The 17010-nt window shown below is 39.6% G+C and overlaps 1 protein-coding gene across 2 annotated transcripts; it reads right to left on the bottom strand.

Moving 5' to 3' along the window:
• Positions 1–2574: 2574 nt before the first annotated feature.
• LOC113447211 (prolactin-releasing peptide receptor-like) lies at positions 2575–16440 on the bottom strand. 2 transcript variants are annotated; one of them, XM_026717253.2, is made up of 3 exons: positions 16309–16440; positions 11875–12934; positions 2575–4419 (listed from the first exon to the last, which is right to left on the bottom strand). In XM_026717253.2, exons 2-3 carry the CDS (start codon positions 12285–12287, stop codon positions 3786–3788), a joined length of 1047 nt encoding a protein of 348 aa, XP_026573038.1. In that variant the 5' UTR covers positions 12288–12934; positions 16309–16440; the 3' UTR covers positions 2575–3785. The 2 variants fall into 2 exon arrangements, with proteins under 2 accessions (XP_026573038.1, XP_087795020.1); XM_087938894.1 differs by lacking the exon at positions 16309–16440 and having other exon boundaries at positions 2581–4419; positions 11875–12222; positions 12720–12856.
• Between the last annotated feature and the right edge of the window lie 570 nt (positions 16441–17010).

The raw sequence follows: 17010 nt of genomic DNA, 5'->3' as shown, positions 1-17010 counted from the left end.
GGTCTTTTTCACATTAGACTTCAGAGGCAGTATTTGTAATAATAATTAAAAAAAAAACCCACAACCCAGTAGCTAAAATCAGCTTAGCATTGAAAACCACTGATGGAATAAATTGTAGTTTTTTTCTTTGTTTTAAAGGCTAATCAATGTACAGGCAGGGAAAAGAGTTTTTATCTGGCTATAAAGATGAGAGATGCTTTAATAAATGACTTCCTGTTTGCGTATTGATGGAAAGTCAGTGCATGGTTTATTGAAGGATATTAAAACAGGATGAGTGGTTCATTCTCAGGAAAGTGCTGTTGATGGGCAATCAATCATGAAATAAATAAATGTTTCAGGACGTACTACAGTTTGTGCACTAGAAATTGTGTGTCATCATTAGTACTGTAGCTCTGCAATAGGTGAGAGGATTTGCCAATATGTCAAATGTGGTTGAACACAGCACCCTTACTGCATGAGGCAATGGGGAAGAGTTCCACAAGCTACAATTCAGCAAAATCTGAAAAGTTACAGTTTTATAAATGTTTTAGGAAGATTTGTCTGTGGATAAATCCCATTGAAAACAGGACTTGCTTCCGAGTAGATATATTATTCATTGATGGTTGGGTAGATTAATGAATCTAATTAAAATGTGCAGGTGTGAATATGAAGAAATGATGCTTTTGAAAAGTCATTCTTTTTCATTTTCATTTCATTTCATTATGCATGACAGAAAAAGTTTTCCCTCCCACATGAGCTCACTTTGCTATGTGTAATTTTTTGTAAAAATTTGCTTTTAAAAAAAAAAGTTTCATTGTGACTTATTTTCTAGTATTTAAATTTGACCTTTTGCTTTTTGTCAATTCACAAGGTATTTTAAATCAATTGATCTGGCTTTCTTCATTGTTGTAAATCTCATTTTTAATTAAATATTTTTAGCAATAAAAGGAGAAAGGGCAGGGGTGGGTTTCTATTGGTTCGCACCAGTTCTATAGAACTGGTTGTTAATGTCACAGGTAGTTCTAAGAACTGGTAAAACTGGCCCTGCTTGGCTCCGTCCCTCTCCACTCTCCTACGGGCCAAAAACAAGTTTTTATTACTGCACATGCATGAAAATCCCTTTCTCATTCTCCCCTGCCTGCCCCTCCCTTCGCTGCCCCAGCCCCCGTCCCTATCGGCTGCTCCAAAGTAAAAAAAAAACTGGTTTTTTTTAAAAAACAGGTTTTTTTTTACTGTGCACGTGTGAAAATCCCTTCTGTATTCTCCACCACCTGCCCCTCCCTTTGCTGCCCTGGCCCCGGCCCCCACCCCTATCCGCTGCTCCAAAGTTAAAAAAACCCGTGTTTTTTTTTAAAAAAACATTTTTTACTGCGCATGCGCAAAAATCCCTTTTTCATTCTCTCCCGCCCTCCCCTACTTATAGCACATGTGCTCTAATTACAAACATTTACCTGCATGGCACCATCGCTCACACCACCAGCAGCAGCAGCCGAGCCGGCCAGCCAGCCAGCTGTCCATTCTTGCCTGCCTTCTGCCGCCTTGCTGAGTCAGGGCAAGCCGCAAGCCCCGGTTGCCACCATAGCTAACCATCTTTGCCTGGCTGGCCTGCCTTGCCCTGCCTGCCTCCCACCACTGCCGCTAGCTGGCCTCACCCGCCCGGACTGGCTACACTGCCGCCGGCCTCCGAAGACACGTATCGGTAACTATGATCCTACAACCCAGTCGCCTACCTACTGCTGCCAGTCCCGGTCGCCTGCCCCCATCTTCCCTTGCCCGCGGCCCTCCATTGTTGCTGCCTTGCCTTCCCACCACCGATTGGTAGTGAGGAGGCAAAGCAGCAACTCCTGCTGCTGGCCTGGTCCCCTACCTCCTCCTGCCACCGCCCCCAGCCCGGTTGAGAGCTGACTCCTGGGCTGGGCGCTGCTGCCTCGCCCACATGATGGCCGCCATCTTGGCTAGGCCTCCAGCCTGCCACCTTCCCTCACCCGCTGCGGCCCAAGGCAAAGTAGCAAGTCCTACTAGGCCAGTCCCCTACCTCCTCCTGCCACCTCCACCGCCAGCCCAGTCGAGAGCCGACTCCTACATCAGCCGGCCTCACCACAGCAAGCTAGAAGACTGAGGAGGACCCCGGCATAGTTGGCTAGCCAACTTGCATGTTTCCTTTTTGGTAAGTTGCTTTTTTATATTTATGTATGTATGTATTTATTTTTTTACTATCTGTTTTTGTTTTTATTAATCATAAAAACAAAGCAGATACTAAAGAAATGAATAAACACATAAATAAAAATTATTTTACTATTCATCTTGATGTTTCTTTCTCCTTTGCTTAAAGAAACATCAAGATGAATAGTAAAATATTTTTTATTTATATGTTTGTTTATTTCTTTAGTATCTGTTTTGTTTTTATGATTAATAAAAACAAAAACAGATAGTGAAAAAATAAATAAATACATAAATTAAAAAAGCAACTTACCAAAAGGGAGACAGGCAACTTCTTGTTACATTGATGGTATACATTATCTGTTTCTGCTTAAATCAATATATAGCAACATCAATATAACAAGAAGTTGCATGCATACATAAATGAATATTTTTAAATAAAAGTGTTTTATTTTTTTAAACATAAACAAAAACATAAAACATAAACCATCTTCAGTTATTTAGTGTGTTGGTTGGTACAAATCACTTGTGCATAATCTCTGCAGTCTTTCCTTTCCAATTTGCATTAATCCTTATATCATGCTAAGCAATTGGCCACTAAGCAAGCACCTGGTCATTAAGTGAGGACCACTTAAATTTGGGTTGCCAGCCACATGGCCACCTGCCTGGGCCTTGCCAGGGCCTCCCCAGGCCTTGGAAACTGGCAAAAAGCACTTGCTAAGCAATTGGCCACTAAGTGAGCACCTGGTCATTAAGTAAGTACCACTTTAGGTTGCCAGCCACATGGCCACACCCACCCCAGTCACATGACCATGTAGCCATGCCCACCCCAGTCACATGACCACCAAGCCACACTCACAAATTAGGCCACGCCCACAGAACCATTTGTTAAGAAATTTGAATCCCACCCCTGGGAAAAGGAGACCAAACAAGAGGGAGCACAACCTGAAGCTGGATGGGAGACAGAGGAAAAGAGTTGGAATAGCCACTTCCTAGAACAAGGGTCCCTGAACCCCAGGCCATAGCCCTCTATTAGGTTCTGGCCTATTCGGAATTGGGCCATGCAAGTGACTGGCTGGAATACGCACAGCTCAATTTGCGTGAGTGGTGGGCTGTGGACACTTGTGCACTGGCCACCAGGTCACCACTCACAGAAGTCAAGCTGCATGCTTAAGCATCCACCTGCCACTTGTGCAAGGGCTGCATGTGTATGCGTGTACACCAGTTCACCACTTGCTCGGTCCAGTACCACTCTCTCTCTCCCCTGCCAGGATGTCAAGCCATGAAGGTTGGGGACCATTGCCTTAGAATCTCTCAGGGTATATCCATTAGGATGGGAATAGTAAGGGCTTAGTCTGGCAAGATTCTGTCTGTTTGTAAGCAAATAAAGAACTGAACTCTGAGGGAATTGCTCCTCATTAACCTTGGGTTTAACCGGACATCTGACCATTAGCCATTCCTGGTTTGGGGTAACTGGATTTGTAATTCAAAATATCTAAAGCACAGAACAATATCTATTGTAAAGGTACATATCTGCCCTTTACTATATGAAAACTATATAAACACCTTTGTGAAGTCATAAGCAGTTGAACTCAACTCAAAACAGACTTTGCCTTACTTACTTGCTGCAGGAACTGAATCTATATCTAAAGCATAACACTGACTGCAACACAATTATTGGCAGGGATTATCCTCTTCTTGAAGGTGAACATTTCCTTCAACTCACTTCGGAAGCGATCATGCAACCAGGCATAAAGGAAAGGGTTATAGCAGGAAGAGCTCATGGCAAACCAGTGGCAGAGCAACTGCAACAGAAGGAAGTATTCTTTGTTAATGAGGTTGATGTTGATATCGCGGATAATGTTGAAGACATGAATGGGGAGCCAGCAGACAGCAAAAGCAGCCACCACCAACACCAGGAGGCGGAAGATCTTCCTTCTTCTCAGGCGGTCAAACTCTGCCTGGCTTTGTGTTGGATGACCCGGAACGACACGGTTCTTCAGCTTAATGGTGATGCAGATGTAGGAGAGAGAGACAGCTGAAAGAGGCAGGATGTAGGTGATGATCAGGGTGCTGTAAGCATAGGCCAGGTGCTCCCTCTCTTCTCCTATCCAGAACTCCTCACAAATGGTAAAGCCTTCCTTCTGGAACTCCACATGGTAAGTGTGGGCAACAGCTGGAGCTACCAGGGCACAGGAGAGCAGCCAAATCCCACCAATGATGTACACACAAGTTGTAAACGAGATACGCTTCTTCAGGAGATGCAGAGTGGTGTAATATCTGGAAGAGCAGAATAACAGAATAACAGAGTTGGAAGGGAGCCTGTAGGTCTTCTAATCCAACCCTTTGCTTAAGCAAGAAACCCTGTACCATTTCTGACAAATGGTTGTCCAACCTCCAGTGTTGGAGCAGCCACAACTTCTGGAGGCAAGTTGTTCCACTGATTAATTGTTCTAACTGTGGGGAACATTCTCCTTAGTTCTAGGTTGGTTCTTTCCTTGATTAGTTTTCATCTATCCAGCAGGCAGCAAGATAAATGAATATGACCTCTCCTCTTGCTTCTTTCTCTGCTCTTTTATGGAATTCTTTCTGCTTCTCAATCATACCCTAACCACAGCTCTGTAGGGTGCTGCCAAATCTTTTAGAAACAATACATATTATGTTAAAACATGAAAACAATAGAAAAATTAAAATAGAGAAGAGGACAACATCCAAGATAAATTTCAAGGACAGTAATAATTAAAGCAAGAAAATGCAGCATACTGTAAAAAGCCATCTGTTTCTTCTGGTCATCATCATTATCACTGTTGCTATCATTATGTGCATTCGGATTAATACTAATATCATAGACATAATAGTAATAGGAACTTTCTTAGATGCCCAGTGCATATTCAAGACATAATAATCTTAATATATAGATTAATTTATAATAATCTTAATAATAATCTTAATATATAGAGTAACCAATAAAACAGCAAACTCAATCCACGGGGCAGATAGACCCAGTAGAAGAACAACTATTCTTCCCCAGCACCTTTTTACTTTTAATTGGGTGTGTACCTAGTTGTACTAGCACTGTAATAAATGGCTGTCTTTCCAATAAGCATGCGTTGTTACTCCTAACTTAACACTTAGAGATTCAGTGAATACAAATATTGATTGGTGGCTAACAACTACATGCTCACCTCCACCTCATTCATATCTAAACACAAATGTTTTCTCACTTCACAAAAATAAATTGTTAGTATTTCTATGCTTACTATAATGCAACCCTTTGTTATTATTCAAAGTTTAACTGCTGATACTCTGGCAGTTCTATATTTGGGCTTAATTTGTAAAGCAGCACAAAGTAGGAACAATATTTACCCACCCCAATAATACAACCAGGGTCAGGAATATATCAAAATAGCTTGCATTTTCAAACCCTTGGTGATGATATGGGACTAACAGATGCTCATCTCAGTACTTCTCAGATCTACATCTTTATCTTGAAAAGCCAAAAAAAAGTCCAGGGTTTTAGCTATGGTAACTCAAGTATCTTTGATGGTATTCAGAAGTGCAACCTTATCAGTGACTAGGGTATATCTGGCCTTGCATATTCTCCATTGTGAAAGAATAGACTACATAATTTCCAAGCTCCTTTCAATTGTTATGATTTATTGATTTAATGCATGCTCTTCAAGGGAAGAGTGAAATTGCACACTAAATAAAAAAGTATCCTGAGCTTTTACTCCTGTGTAAGTGTGCAAAAAATTGTAAGACTTAGCTGACCCAGACTGTCACTTGCCCCATTTTCTCTTGAGAGTTGAATTATTCTAATATTTGCTTCAGTGCTTGGCCCAGACCATATAGACATTTTCTGACTTAGCTTTGGTAGTGCTGTCAGTTAATCTGCCTGAAAGAATAAGGAACCAGATACAAGTATTGGGACCAGAATTTCTATTGTTAAACAAACTGGTTGTTAAGTGAGTCATGCTCCATTTTATGATTTTTTTTGCCATGGTTGTTAAGTGACTCATATGGTCATTAAACAAATCCAGCTTCCCCAACTGATTTTGCTTTCAGAGGCCAGCTGGGAAGGTCACAAATGGCAATCATGTGACCCCTGGATTCTGCCACGATCCTTAGTACATGCTGGTTTCCAAGTGACCGATTATTTCCCCCATAATTGTGGGGATGCTGCAATAGTTATAAGTGTGAGGCCAGGCCTTATGTCATTTTTTTCAGTGCTGTTGTATAACTTCAAATGGTTGCTAAGTGAATGTTTGTAAATCGAGGTCTACCTATAATGATCAGTTGCAGAAAGTACCGCTTTAGTAAGGACACACCTGGAATGCTGCATCCGGTTTTGATCACCACGTTACCAAAAAGATGTTGAAACTTTGGGAAAAGTGCAAAGAAGAGCAACTAAGATGATTAAAGGCCTGGAGGCTAAAACATATGAAGAACGGTTGCAGGATTTGGGTTTGGCTGGTCTAGAGAAAAGAAGGACTATGGGTATCATGATAGCAGTATTCCAGTATTTGAGAGGTTGCCACAAAGAAAGGGGGATTAATTTATTTTCCAAAGGACCAGAGGGCAGGACAAGAAACAATGGATGTAGAGTAATCAAGGAGAGAAGCAACCTGGAATTACGGAGAAACTTCCTAACAGTGAGAACAATTGTTCTGAAGCACCCAGAACTTGCCGTCAGAAGTTGTGGGTGCTTCATCCCTGAGAGCTTTTAAGAAGAAACAGGACAGTCATTTGTCTGGAAAAGTCTCCTTCTTGAGCAGGGGGTTGGACTAGAAGATCTCGAAGGTCTTTTCCAGCTCTATTCTGAATAGATTGAAATTTCAGACTGGAGCACAAAATCTGGCAAAACCGTCAGGGTGCCTGATGTGGATTTAGTCCAGCAGTCTTTTCTTCCCTACTTCCTGCTTTGATTTAATTTGCGTTCTATTGCTATTGGGTTTAATTAAATAAGAGAAGAATGGCCCAAGGTAAAACACATCCCTGAACGATCCTTGGCCATTGCAATTATCCCATCAGCAACCTCATCACAGATTAAAATAATGAGAACAATCTATATTGGGGAAGAATGAATCACAGAGCCTTTTTTCTTTCTTTTCAGGTGGTCAGTTAATACCACACACAGCAGGTTCTTCCTGGTCTCTCTCAAAGCCTGCCAATAAACTTCTCAAAGCCTGCCAATAAACCTCTATCTCCAACTTTAAAAATATATGCCAAATCTTTCTAAAATTTGATTTTCTGAGAGAAGGGCTATTTCCCACTGCTGAGCTGTTGGTAGAAATTGATATTGGCATGAGAGTTGCTGTCAATTCCCAGTTTCTAATCTGCTTAATGGCCTCTGCAAAGTTTAACAGGTATTGTATACTTGGAGGTTGTCTTTGGACAATACCAAAATAAAGCAGAAAAGACTCATATCTGTACAGCCCAGAGTTTACTCATGTAAGCCTGTTTCTATCATGTGAGACTTTGCTAAATAAAGATTTGCTTCCTTCTCTACAAGGTAGTCACTGATTAGAGGAAACACATCACCAAAAATCCAGGTTTGCCAAAATTTATGTATATCATAATAACCAATGTCATCAGTTGCTGCTTTGAAAAACGATCAATAGAAATTCAGAATGTTCACTGATGTACCCCTACCATTTCAAAAGTGGCAAATAATTATTTTCATAAATTATTTTATGAACTACCTCAATTTCAACTACAGCTGGCCTTAAATGCAAGCTACTCAATGCAAGAAGCCTTGTGAATAAAATACCTAAATTTTTCCTCTTACTAAATATGGCTTAATTCGACATCATATTTGTCTGTGAAACATGGCTCAACGCATCTCTCCCTGACTCCATTACCACAGTAAGAGACTAAAATCAGAAAAATCAATACAAGCTGAATACTCAAGACCTTGTTGATGATCCAAGCTCTGTAAAGGACCTTGGAATAGTCATCTCTAATGATCTAAGTTGTAGAGCTCACTGTAATGACATAGCCAAAAAGGCATTAAGAGTTGTTAACCTAATCCTACATAGCTTTTTCTCTGGTAATATCATACTACTAACTAGAGCATACAAAACATTTACTAGACCAATACTCGAATACAGCTCATCAGTCTGGAACCCACATTATGTATCTGATATTAACACAGTTGGGAAAGTCCAGAAATATTTCACAAGAAGAGTTCTCCACTCCTGTACTCATTATAGAATACCTTATGCCACCAGACTTGAAATTCTAGACCTAGAAAACCTTGAATTATGCCGTCTTCGGTCTGATCTAAGTATGGTATATAAAATCATACATTGCAATGACTTACCTCTCAGCTTCAACCATAACAACACAAGAGCACACAATAGATACAAACTCAAGGTTAATCGCACCAAACTTGATTGCAGGAGATACGACTTCAGCAACAGAGTGGACAATGTCTGGAATACTCTACCTGACTCTGTGGTTTCTTCCCCAAACCCCCAAACTTCAACCTTACACTGTCTACTATTGACCTCACCCCTTTCCTAAGAGGTCTGTAGGGGGCGTGCATAAGCACACCAACGTGCCTACCGTCCCTGTCCTATTGTTTCTTTTATTTTTCTTATATGTACCCATTTCATGTATTCATAACTATGTATATACTTTTACCTATTATCTTGTAAGCGATTGACAAATCAAAATAAATAAATAAATATATAAAATAAAATAAAAATAAAAGATAAATTGTGTTCAGTTCATCTCATCCCTGCAAAGCTGTGCCGCACTAAACAGCTAATTTGAGAATGGGAACTATCAATCAGGGATGATCACTGTCTGCATTCTAATATTCTAATATTGAATTATGAACCTGTTCTCCATGGAAAAACTTTCCTTGAGAATGAAGAGGACACTGCAAAAGATAATCCTCCATAACTACTGGGAGAACATATAATTTGGTTATGGAGGTTTTTCTGTATGGGCACTCAATATAGAAACACTTTCCCTTTTATTCCCTGCAGGACCTCTTCTGAAGAAGCTTCTCCATATGAAGAGCTGTCAAACCACAGCTGTTTATGCAATGCATTCTTTTGATGAATACAGAAAGGAGCATGTGGACAGTTCATCTACAGCCTTGAGTTCTCTGAAGGAAAAGGAGATTTAAAAAGTAATTAAAAATAGTTTTATACCTTAAGCTAAGAAAAGGTAGCTTCTTTGAAGTTTTGAAGCCTTCCAGATTGTACCACCACCTTTGGTTATGGAGGAAACTGTCAAACATTTTTTTGCCACATTGGTTAAGTGAATCATTGCAGTTGTTAAATCAGTAACATGGTTGTTAAGTAAATCTGTCTATGGAGGTTCTCAGTCATCCAGGTCAGGGTTGCCCCAAAGGTGCTTTTTAAGAGGCAACTGGACTTTCTGTTTTTTTCATTGAAGACGTTTTGCTTCTTCTTGGATAAGAAGTGATTGGTTTCAAATAAAAACCAGAAAGTCCAGTTGTCTCTTGAAAAGCACCTTTGGGTTAAATGAATCTGGTTTCCACATTGATTTCGATGGTCAGAAGGTCGCAAAAGGGGATCACGTGACTCTGGGACACTGCAACCGTCATAAATGTGAGTCAGTTGTCAAGCATCCAAACATAAATCAATTGACCATGGGGTTGCTGCAATGGTCATAAGTGTGAAAAAATGGTCATAAGTATCTTTTTTCAGTGCTGTTGTAATTTTGAATGGTCACTAAGCAAATTTGTAAGTCATGGACTACCTGTATTGGTCTTCAATATTCTTAATAAACCTATTTATGTTTTTTTTAAGTATTCAACATAGGGAGATAGGGAGATGGGACACTTCTGGACACTTCATTGCACTAGCATCTGAGCCCTTGCAATTTGTGACAATCCTAATATACTATATTAAATAACTATGGCCCGGGACAACAGAAACCTGCCACATGCCAGCAATATCACACCTGTAATTAGCATTGCTTTGTTTTGAGTCAACTCTGATTTTGTATGGTAGAGAGGCATTCATTATCCCTGGCCTGAGATTACCCAATGCACCCACCCAGATTTGCTGTTTGGTACATGTGAAAGATGTTCCTTTTCTCTTTTCTCTTATCTACTATTTCACTGAGCCACCACATGTACCATTTACGAAGGCCAACACAAGGGGAATATGGTGTACATATTAAATCCAGGAGAATACATGGCCAAGAATCTGATGTAATCTAGTTTTGTCCTGTTATGGACATTACAAACACATTAGCCTGGAAAGATTGAGGAGCTGGTCCTTATTTCTGTCACTAGAGGGGCTGTAGATATCATTAGATCTCTTGTACAATCTGTCCCATTATTTTCAATAAACATTGTTCACAACTTGGTCCAGGGTACCACAAACCCTCTAAAAGCCCAAACAGAGACTCTCCAGAAAGCTTCAAAGATTGCCCTAGAATTGTGGCTTCCAGATATGCAGTTGTTATGTTATTTTTAATTATTTATTTAGTCCCATCAGCATCGATTTTTCTCTTGGTCTTATCTACTTTTTGGAATGTGTCCATCTCCTCTTGGATATGCTGTTCAATGTATTGTCAGAAAGTACAAAGTACAAGTTGCATCCCCAATCCTTGCTAGGACTAGGTTGCTATGGAAATGTTCTATCACTCACTCCCAGTTCCAAACACTTTCTACATTTGTCTGGCTTTCCAAAGGCAACAGTTGCATTTGGTGGCCATGGCACTGACTTTTTTTCTCTGTGGCAAATAATAATATACCACATTATTAATTCAAGGATAGGGACAATTCCCATTGCAGTGAGAAACCAGCTGTCTTTGTGATCCTTCCTTGGACCAGGTTGGGAAAAGGATAAGCAGAATAAATAAACCTAATTCTCTGGTCATAGCCACTCACTCAACCCACCCATGGAAGAGAAAAGGTGTAAAAATTAACTTATTTACTAAAGCAGTTGGCCACAAGTCAGAAAAGAGCAAACAACAGGATAATGGTGATCAACCAGTAAATGCTCTGTTTTTAAATCTCTGCTGGAATACAAGAAGGAAGAACCCATTTAATCTCCAACTATAATAAGTTCCTTCCCAGCAAGAATGAAATGAAAACAGTAGGACATTTATAGAACATAAGAAAGAACATTGACCTATCATACTGTCCTAAGGAAAGAACCAAACTCTAATATAAGTACAGACAGAGAATCCCAAAATCAATCCTCACAATTTGTGAGTAGAATTGGGAAGAGCAAGGAACTCAACTTCCTGGAGAGCTTCAATCCTTCAGGGTAACATCCCAGCTACATGACCTCAAAATGAGTAGCATTTCAACTTAACTAGGGTGGGTCAATGATGGAATAAGAAGTCTTTTCTTCTGTCAACCACGTGTTTCACCATTGAGCTGCAGAGCTTCCTCTTAACACAAAATCTAGATTGTGTTAAGGCATAATTTATCTAAACATGGTTCCCCAGATAAATTCCAATATTTAGACTCACACAACACACTAGGCCAAAACCAAATAAGGGAAATGCACAGCAGGTCAAATGAAACTAATTCTCTGATTAACATGCCAAATATGACAGTTTAGCAAGAGGTGTGTGAACCAGATCTCTCTTTAGACCAGTTGTCTCAACCTTGGCAGCTTGAAGAGGTGTGAACTTCAACTTCCTAAATTTTAGGAGTTGACATCCACACATCTTCCAGCTTGCCAAGCTTGTGAAACACTGCATTAGACTTTTGATTAATAAGAAGAATTTGTTTACCTGTCCACAGCAATGGCAGTAAGTGTGAAAACAGAGACATAGACGGTCATGGGCTGCATCAGGAACACAAAGTAACACAGGAACTTCCCAAAGATCCACCCCTGAGGGTTGAAAGCATATGCCAGGGTAAAGGGGATGCAGGTTGTACACATCAACATATCTGAGAAGGCCAGGTTTCCAATGAAGAAGTTGGTGACATTGTGCATTTTCTTGGTCTTGCAGATGACATAAAGAAGAAGATAGTTGCCAAAGATGCCAACAAGCACCACCAATGTGTAGCAGGGGATAATCAGAGGTTTGAAAGACTGGATCAACTGCACACTAGTAAACTGGGAGCTGAAATTGGAGCTGTTCCTTAATGCTACCCCAGAGCTGCTGCCATTAAAGAAGTTCCAGTGACTGGTGGCTTCCATGGGTCAACCACAACAGAACGATTTAACCATAAGTAGACGAGACAACTTTTACTCTGAGCTCCATCTCACATTGTCTGAGAAAGTAGTTGACCTTTTTGGGGATCAAAAACTAAGCAGGATCAGGTCTGCTTTGGAAACGAATAGGCTATAGACCACACTGACACGTTGAAAGAAAAATATTCCAGGAGAAGGAAACAGCAGCCCACTTTTCTACTGTTGCTCAGAATATTATACAAATGTGTCCTAAGAGCCACCCAAAGTCTTGCTCAACTTGGATGGTGGAGTAGTTTTAGCATTGTTTCACACCAATCAGATATGGAAAAACAAGATATATATTAAATACTGGATTTAGCCTGGTTCAGATATCTATGTTTCAGAAAGTTCCTTCTGTCCTGATGCATTTCCATATTCATGGGCCATCTTTTGAAGGACTTGTCTTTGAAGCTGCCAATGTAGGATTGAGAGGAAATGCTTTCAAAGGCCATGAGTTTGAGTCCTTTCAGCTCATTAGACGTCCCTTGCCTTTTGATGCCTTCCTTATTTACCTCTGAGTTGCTTCTGTAGCTCCTCCGTAACTTTACTCTTTCATCTGAAGATCACAACCTTCTTGTTTACTTTTTCAAGTGAAGGATTTTGCTGTAGGGGTGCTTGAAAACAGCAATTTAAAAAAGAAGAAAGAAAAAAAGGGAGGGAGAGGCATTGAATGACAGGGAGTTGGTAAACAGCTTTCCCTAAGGACTGACAAACTGAAAAATATGTTAGCAACATACTGGGCCCTGAACTGCACTGATCAGAGCTCACAGAGCTGTGTGGCAAAGTGATGGTGGCATGAAATATTCAGCAATAAATAAACTAATAAAATGCTTTTCTAAAAATAGGATAAAGGAAAATAGATGTAGGAAGGTGTGTTGGATATGTTCACCACATACATATACATATACATATATATACACATACACATACACATACATATACATATACATATACATATACATATATATACATATATAGGACTATCTTCAACTTTCCCAATATTTTTTGTTAACAAATGAACCATAAAATTAAGAGGCTTTTTTGCCTGTGCAATATCTGGCACACATGGAAAGTGACAATGTTGCCAATGTCCAGCTACGAAGTACAAAATGTACTCTACCATGAGCTGTTATTAACCCCAGTCACAGATCCATCTGGAATCCTGAAGCAGATGAGGTCAATTTAGAGAGATTTTGTGGTTCACTGAGCTACTAATCCAGGATCTCTTTAGAGCACAGTTGTCAAACTCATGGTTCAGGCGTAGGCTTCAAAAAATTTAGTAACCAGTTCTCTGCTCAGTTGCTGGGTGGGTATGGCCATGGTGGGCATGGCCTAGCTGGCCTCCTGCACCACCCTGGCCTGGGAGTGAAAATGGGATACGAGGGGCATTTTCACCCTCCAAGGGCTCTGGAGTCTTTTCTCACAGGAGGGCAAAAATGGTCTCCCTGGGCTCTGGAGGCTCTCTTCCGGAACTTCCAGGAGGTCTGGTTTTTGCCCTCCCTAAGCCTCCACATGGGCCCTGCACTTACCTGTGATCCAAAACAGACCACGCAGGGACTCCTGGGAGGGGTGGGGTGGACGGAGCCAGCCAGGGGTGGGATTTGACAGTTCGCCAAACTGGCCATAAAATTAGCAACCGGTTTGCCCAAACCAGCGTGAACTGGTAGCAGCCCAACCCTGGTCATGTTGCTGTCACGTGACATTTCATGACATTTTTCCCATTTACAGAACTGGGGTGGGCATGATATATCTGGTCCGTGGGCCACCAGTTTGACAACCCTGCCTTAGAGTTTGATGAGCATTTCAGAGCATTAGGGAGCTAGAGAAATCCAGATAGTGACCATACTTAAACCTTGGACTGTTGTTTAATCTTGGCTAATGGAATCAGTTGTTGACTTTACATGGGAGCTAGGTCAAAATCAATCAAGTCAACCACATTTAGCATTTTGGGCAAACTAGATCAATTTGTCTGCCAAATCCCTACCAGTTAAATTGTGCTCTTCCATATATGGAAGATACCAGCTGGGGAGGGCAAGAAGGAAAAGGAGATGAATGAGTCTAGCTTCTTTTCGCAGGGACGTCCAATTACAGTGTTTAAAGGAGATGCTAAGTGTTCTATAATGGTTGGTTCTCAGCTCTGCTTTTGATTTTTCTTAATTTTGTTTCATCCAAGTACAAATGTTAAAGAACTTTGGCAGAGCTTTTTCCTTTTCCTAGAATCAGATTTTTTTTCCTGTTCAAGTCTGTTTGTTCTAGTGATAGGAAATCCACATAAAGGAATGTAATTAGACATAAGAACTGGGTACGGAAAAATAAGGTAAAATTATACTGCATTTCTTTTTTTATGAAATTCATGTGCTTCCTGCAACTGCTCAGATGATGACAAACCCACGAACATCTCATTTTGCCTGACAGCAGCTGCCTAAGGCTGGCCAAGTATTTTAGATTGAAGATTGTATTTTTCTCTTTGGATGATCTGGTGGAGTTTTCTTTCCAAAATGTAGGATTTAGGATATTTAAATTAAACATTAAATCTAAAGTAGATAAATATACTACCATTTTAGAATAGAATGCCTTTATTGTCATTGCATTCCATGAATACAATGAAATTTGAAAGCTACTCTGGCACAGTGCCCCAAACACCACATAACAATCACACTACAGAGTATTTAAAAATTAAAATAATAATAATAATAATAGGACTAAATCACACATGCACTGTTTGATTCAAGACAATTACTGTCTTGGAAAAGAAACTGTTTCTCAATCTATTAGTCCTCATTTTAAGATACCTATAACGCCTCCCTGATGGTAACAGTTCGAAATATTATTCCTTCTGCATTCAGAAATGTTCTTATGACTTTTCAATTTTAAAAAAGTAACATTTTTCAATCTTGGCAACTTTAAGCTGCATGGAGTTAACTCCCAGAATTCCAAGCATGGTAGCTGGGGAATTCTGAGAGTTGAAGTCCATACATGTTGACTGGAGAGTTCTGGCAGTTGAAGTTAAGATTCAGAACGATTTGTGGGTTAGTCACCATGGGATCTGCAGTCAAAGATTTACATCACAGAATGAATGGAAAGGCTATTGAATTGAATTATCCCTTTTATTAGTCATTAATGAAATAAAACACATTGTCATCTTAATGTCCATCTTAAGTCCACTGAAGTTGACCATCTAAAATAGTCTAACACCACACAGTAGATGTAAGCATCTGTTTTCTAGGTTTGTTTAGAAATCTATTGTTTATCTAAGCAAGAGGAACTGATACCACTTAATTATGCAACATTCAAAACATTTGAAACACATATGGAATCATGAATGTTTGAAATGTATCTGTAAGTTTTGGCTTATTTTATGAAATAAAAATTCAACCTTAGCAGAGAATTGCAGGAAGAAGGTGTATAAAAATGTTAATTACACATGTGAGCTATCGCTGAAAGGTAATGTGTTTTTCCCCTGATAAATGACATGGATTTCTTTCCTGAATATAAGTCCTATAAAATATAAAAGAGTGACTGGAATGCTGTGGCTATTAGGAATTAGCATTTTTGAAGCTTAACCCTTACCAAGAATACATAGAAGATACACTCCCTAAGCTCAATATATTAAATTCTAAGTAAATATACTTGCAATAAGTTCTTTTATTCAAAGGAAAGCCCTACTGTTTTAATTGAGATTCCCTTTTTTCCCAGGCAAAACTCCTAAAAATGCTCCAATAGCTTAAAAAGCAGAATGCTAGCAAAAATCTTGCTATTAGCTTATATGGTCCTTCTTCCCCTTTTTCTTTTCTCTCTTTTTAAATAATGCCTTTCTGGATCATGTTTCAGAAATTTATTCTTTTGTGAAAAAAATGCTTAAAGAAGAGATATTCTCCTGCAAAAGCTGTCGCAAAATCTTCACCACACTTTGAGACAGATTCCCTTTTACTTAGTACTTGGCTAACAAGCTGATCAACATATAAATATCAACAAGATGTTTACTGACCTGTATAATAATTCAGGATGGGAAGCAAACTAAGGATGCCAGGAGCGAATAATCGGAGTAACAGAAGGTATGCATATCCAGAAGAGAGAGAGAACGTGCAGGTTGCATCCTGAGATACTATTTTCCAACTATGTACATTTCAGCTTAGTAGCTGAAGTTCTAGGATAGCTTTCAGCTTGTTACTACCCTCTGCTGGCTACTCTTGTTTTAACTTATATCCAGCAAAATTGTGTTAACTTCTTGCAACAAAAATAACAGAGACCTGGTTCATATAGCCCATTAGTTATGGCGGTGCAAACTGCAGCCTATTCATAAATTAATTTTTTTCTGTGCATGAAAGAATATTTTTCTATTTTCATTTGGCTTGTTTTTGTTCACCATTCTTATTTAGGACAACCATATCTGAGGTGTAAAATCAGGAAAGGACCACAAAGGCAGAGAGGAAACATCAAAACTTTGTTGCCATCTATTGGTTGGTAATATTTCTTCAGTCCTAATATTGTAGCCGTGTCCTTAGTGTATTTTAAATCTGGGGATTAAGTGAGATCGTTAAAAGATCATTCTTAGTTTTTTTAAAAAAATGCATTGAGATGGTTTAACCATCTAGTGAGAATTAGGATTGAATGACAAAACAGATATATGAAGGAAGAAAAAGAAATGAGTTGACACCAAGGTTGAGGAAATTACATTACAGATTAACAG

This window comes from Pseudonaja textilis, chromosome 9 (genome assembly GCF_049901715.1).
Source record: "Pseudonaja textilis isolate UNSWEBS1 chromosome 9, rPseTex1.2, whole genome shotgun sequence".
Taxonomy (NCBI): Eukaryota; Metazoa; Chordata; class Lepidosauria; order Squamata; family Elapidae; genus Pseudonaja; species Pseudonaja textilis.
The sequence above is the reverse complement of the archived record's forward strand: the minus strand, read 5'-3'. Positions and strand labels throughout refer to the sequence as shown.

Excerpts from the sequence above, each read along its gene's own strand:
- LOC113447211 (XM_026717253.2), bottom strand. The coding sequence starts at position 12,287 with ATGGAAGCCACCAGTCACTGGAACTTCTTTAATGGCAGCAGCTCTGGG. Across the intron at positions 4,420-11,874 it reads ACTGCCATTGCTGTGGACAG|ATATTACACCACTCTGCATC; the intron begins GTAAACAAATTC and ends CTGCTCTTCCAG.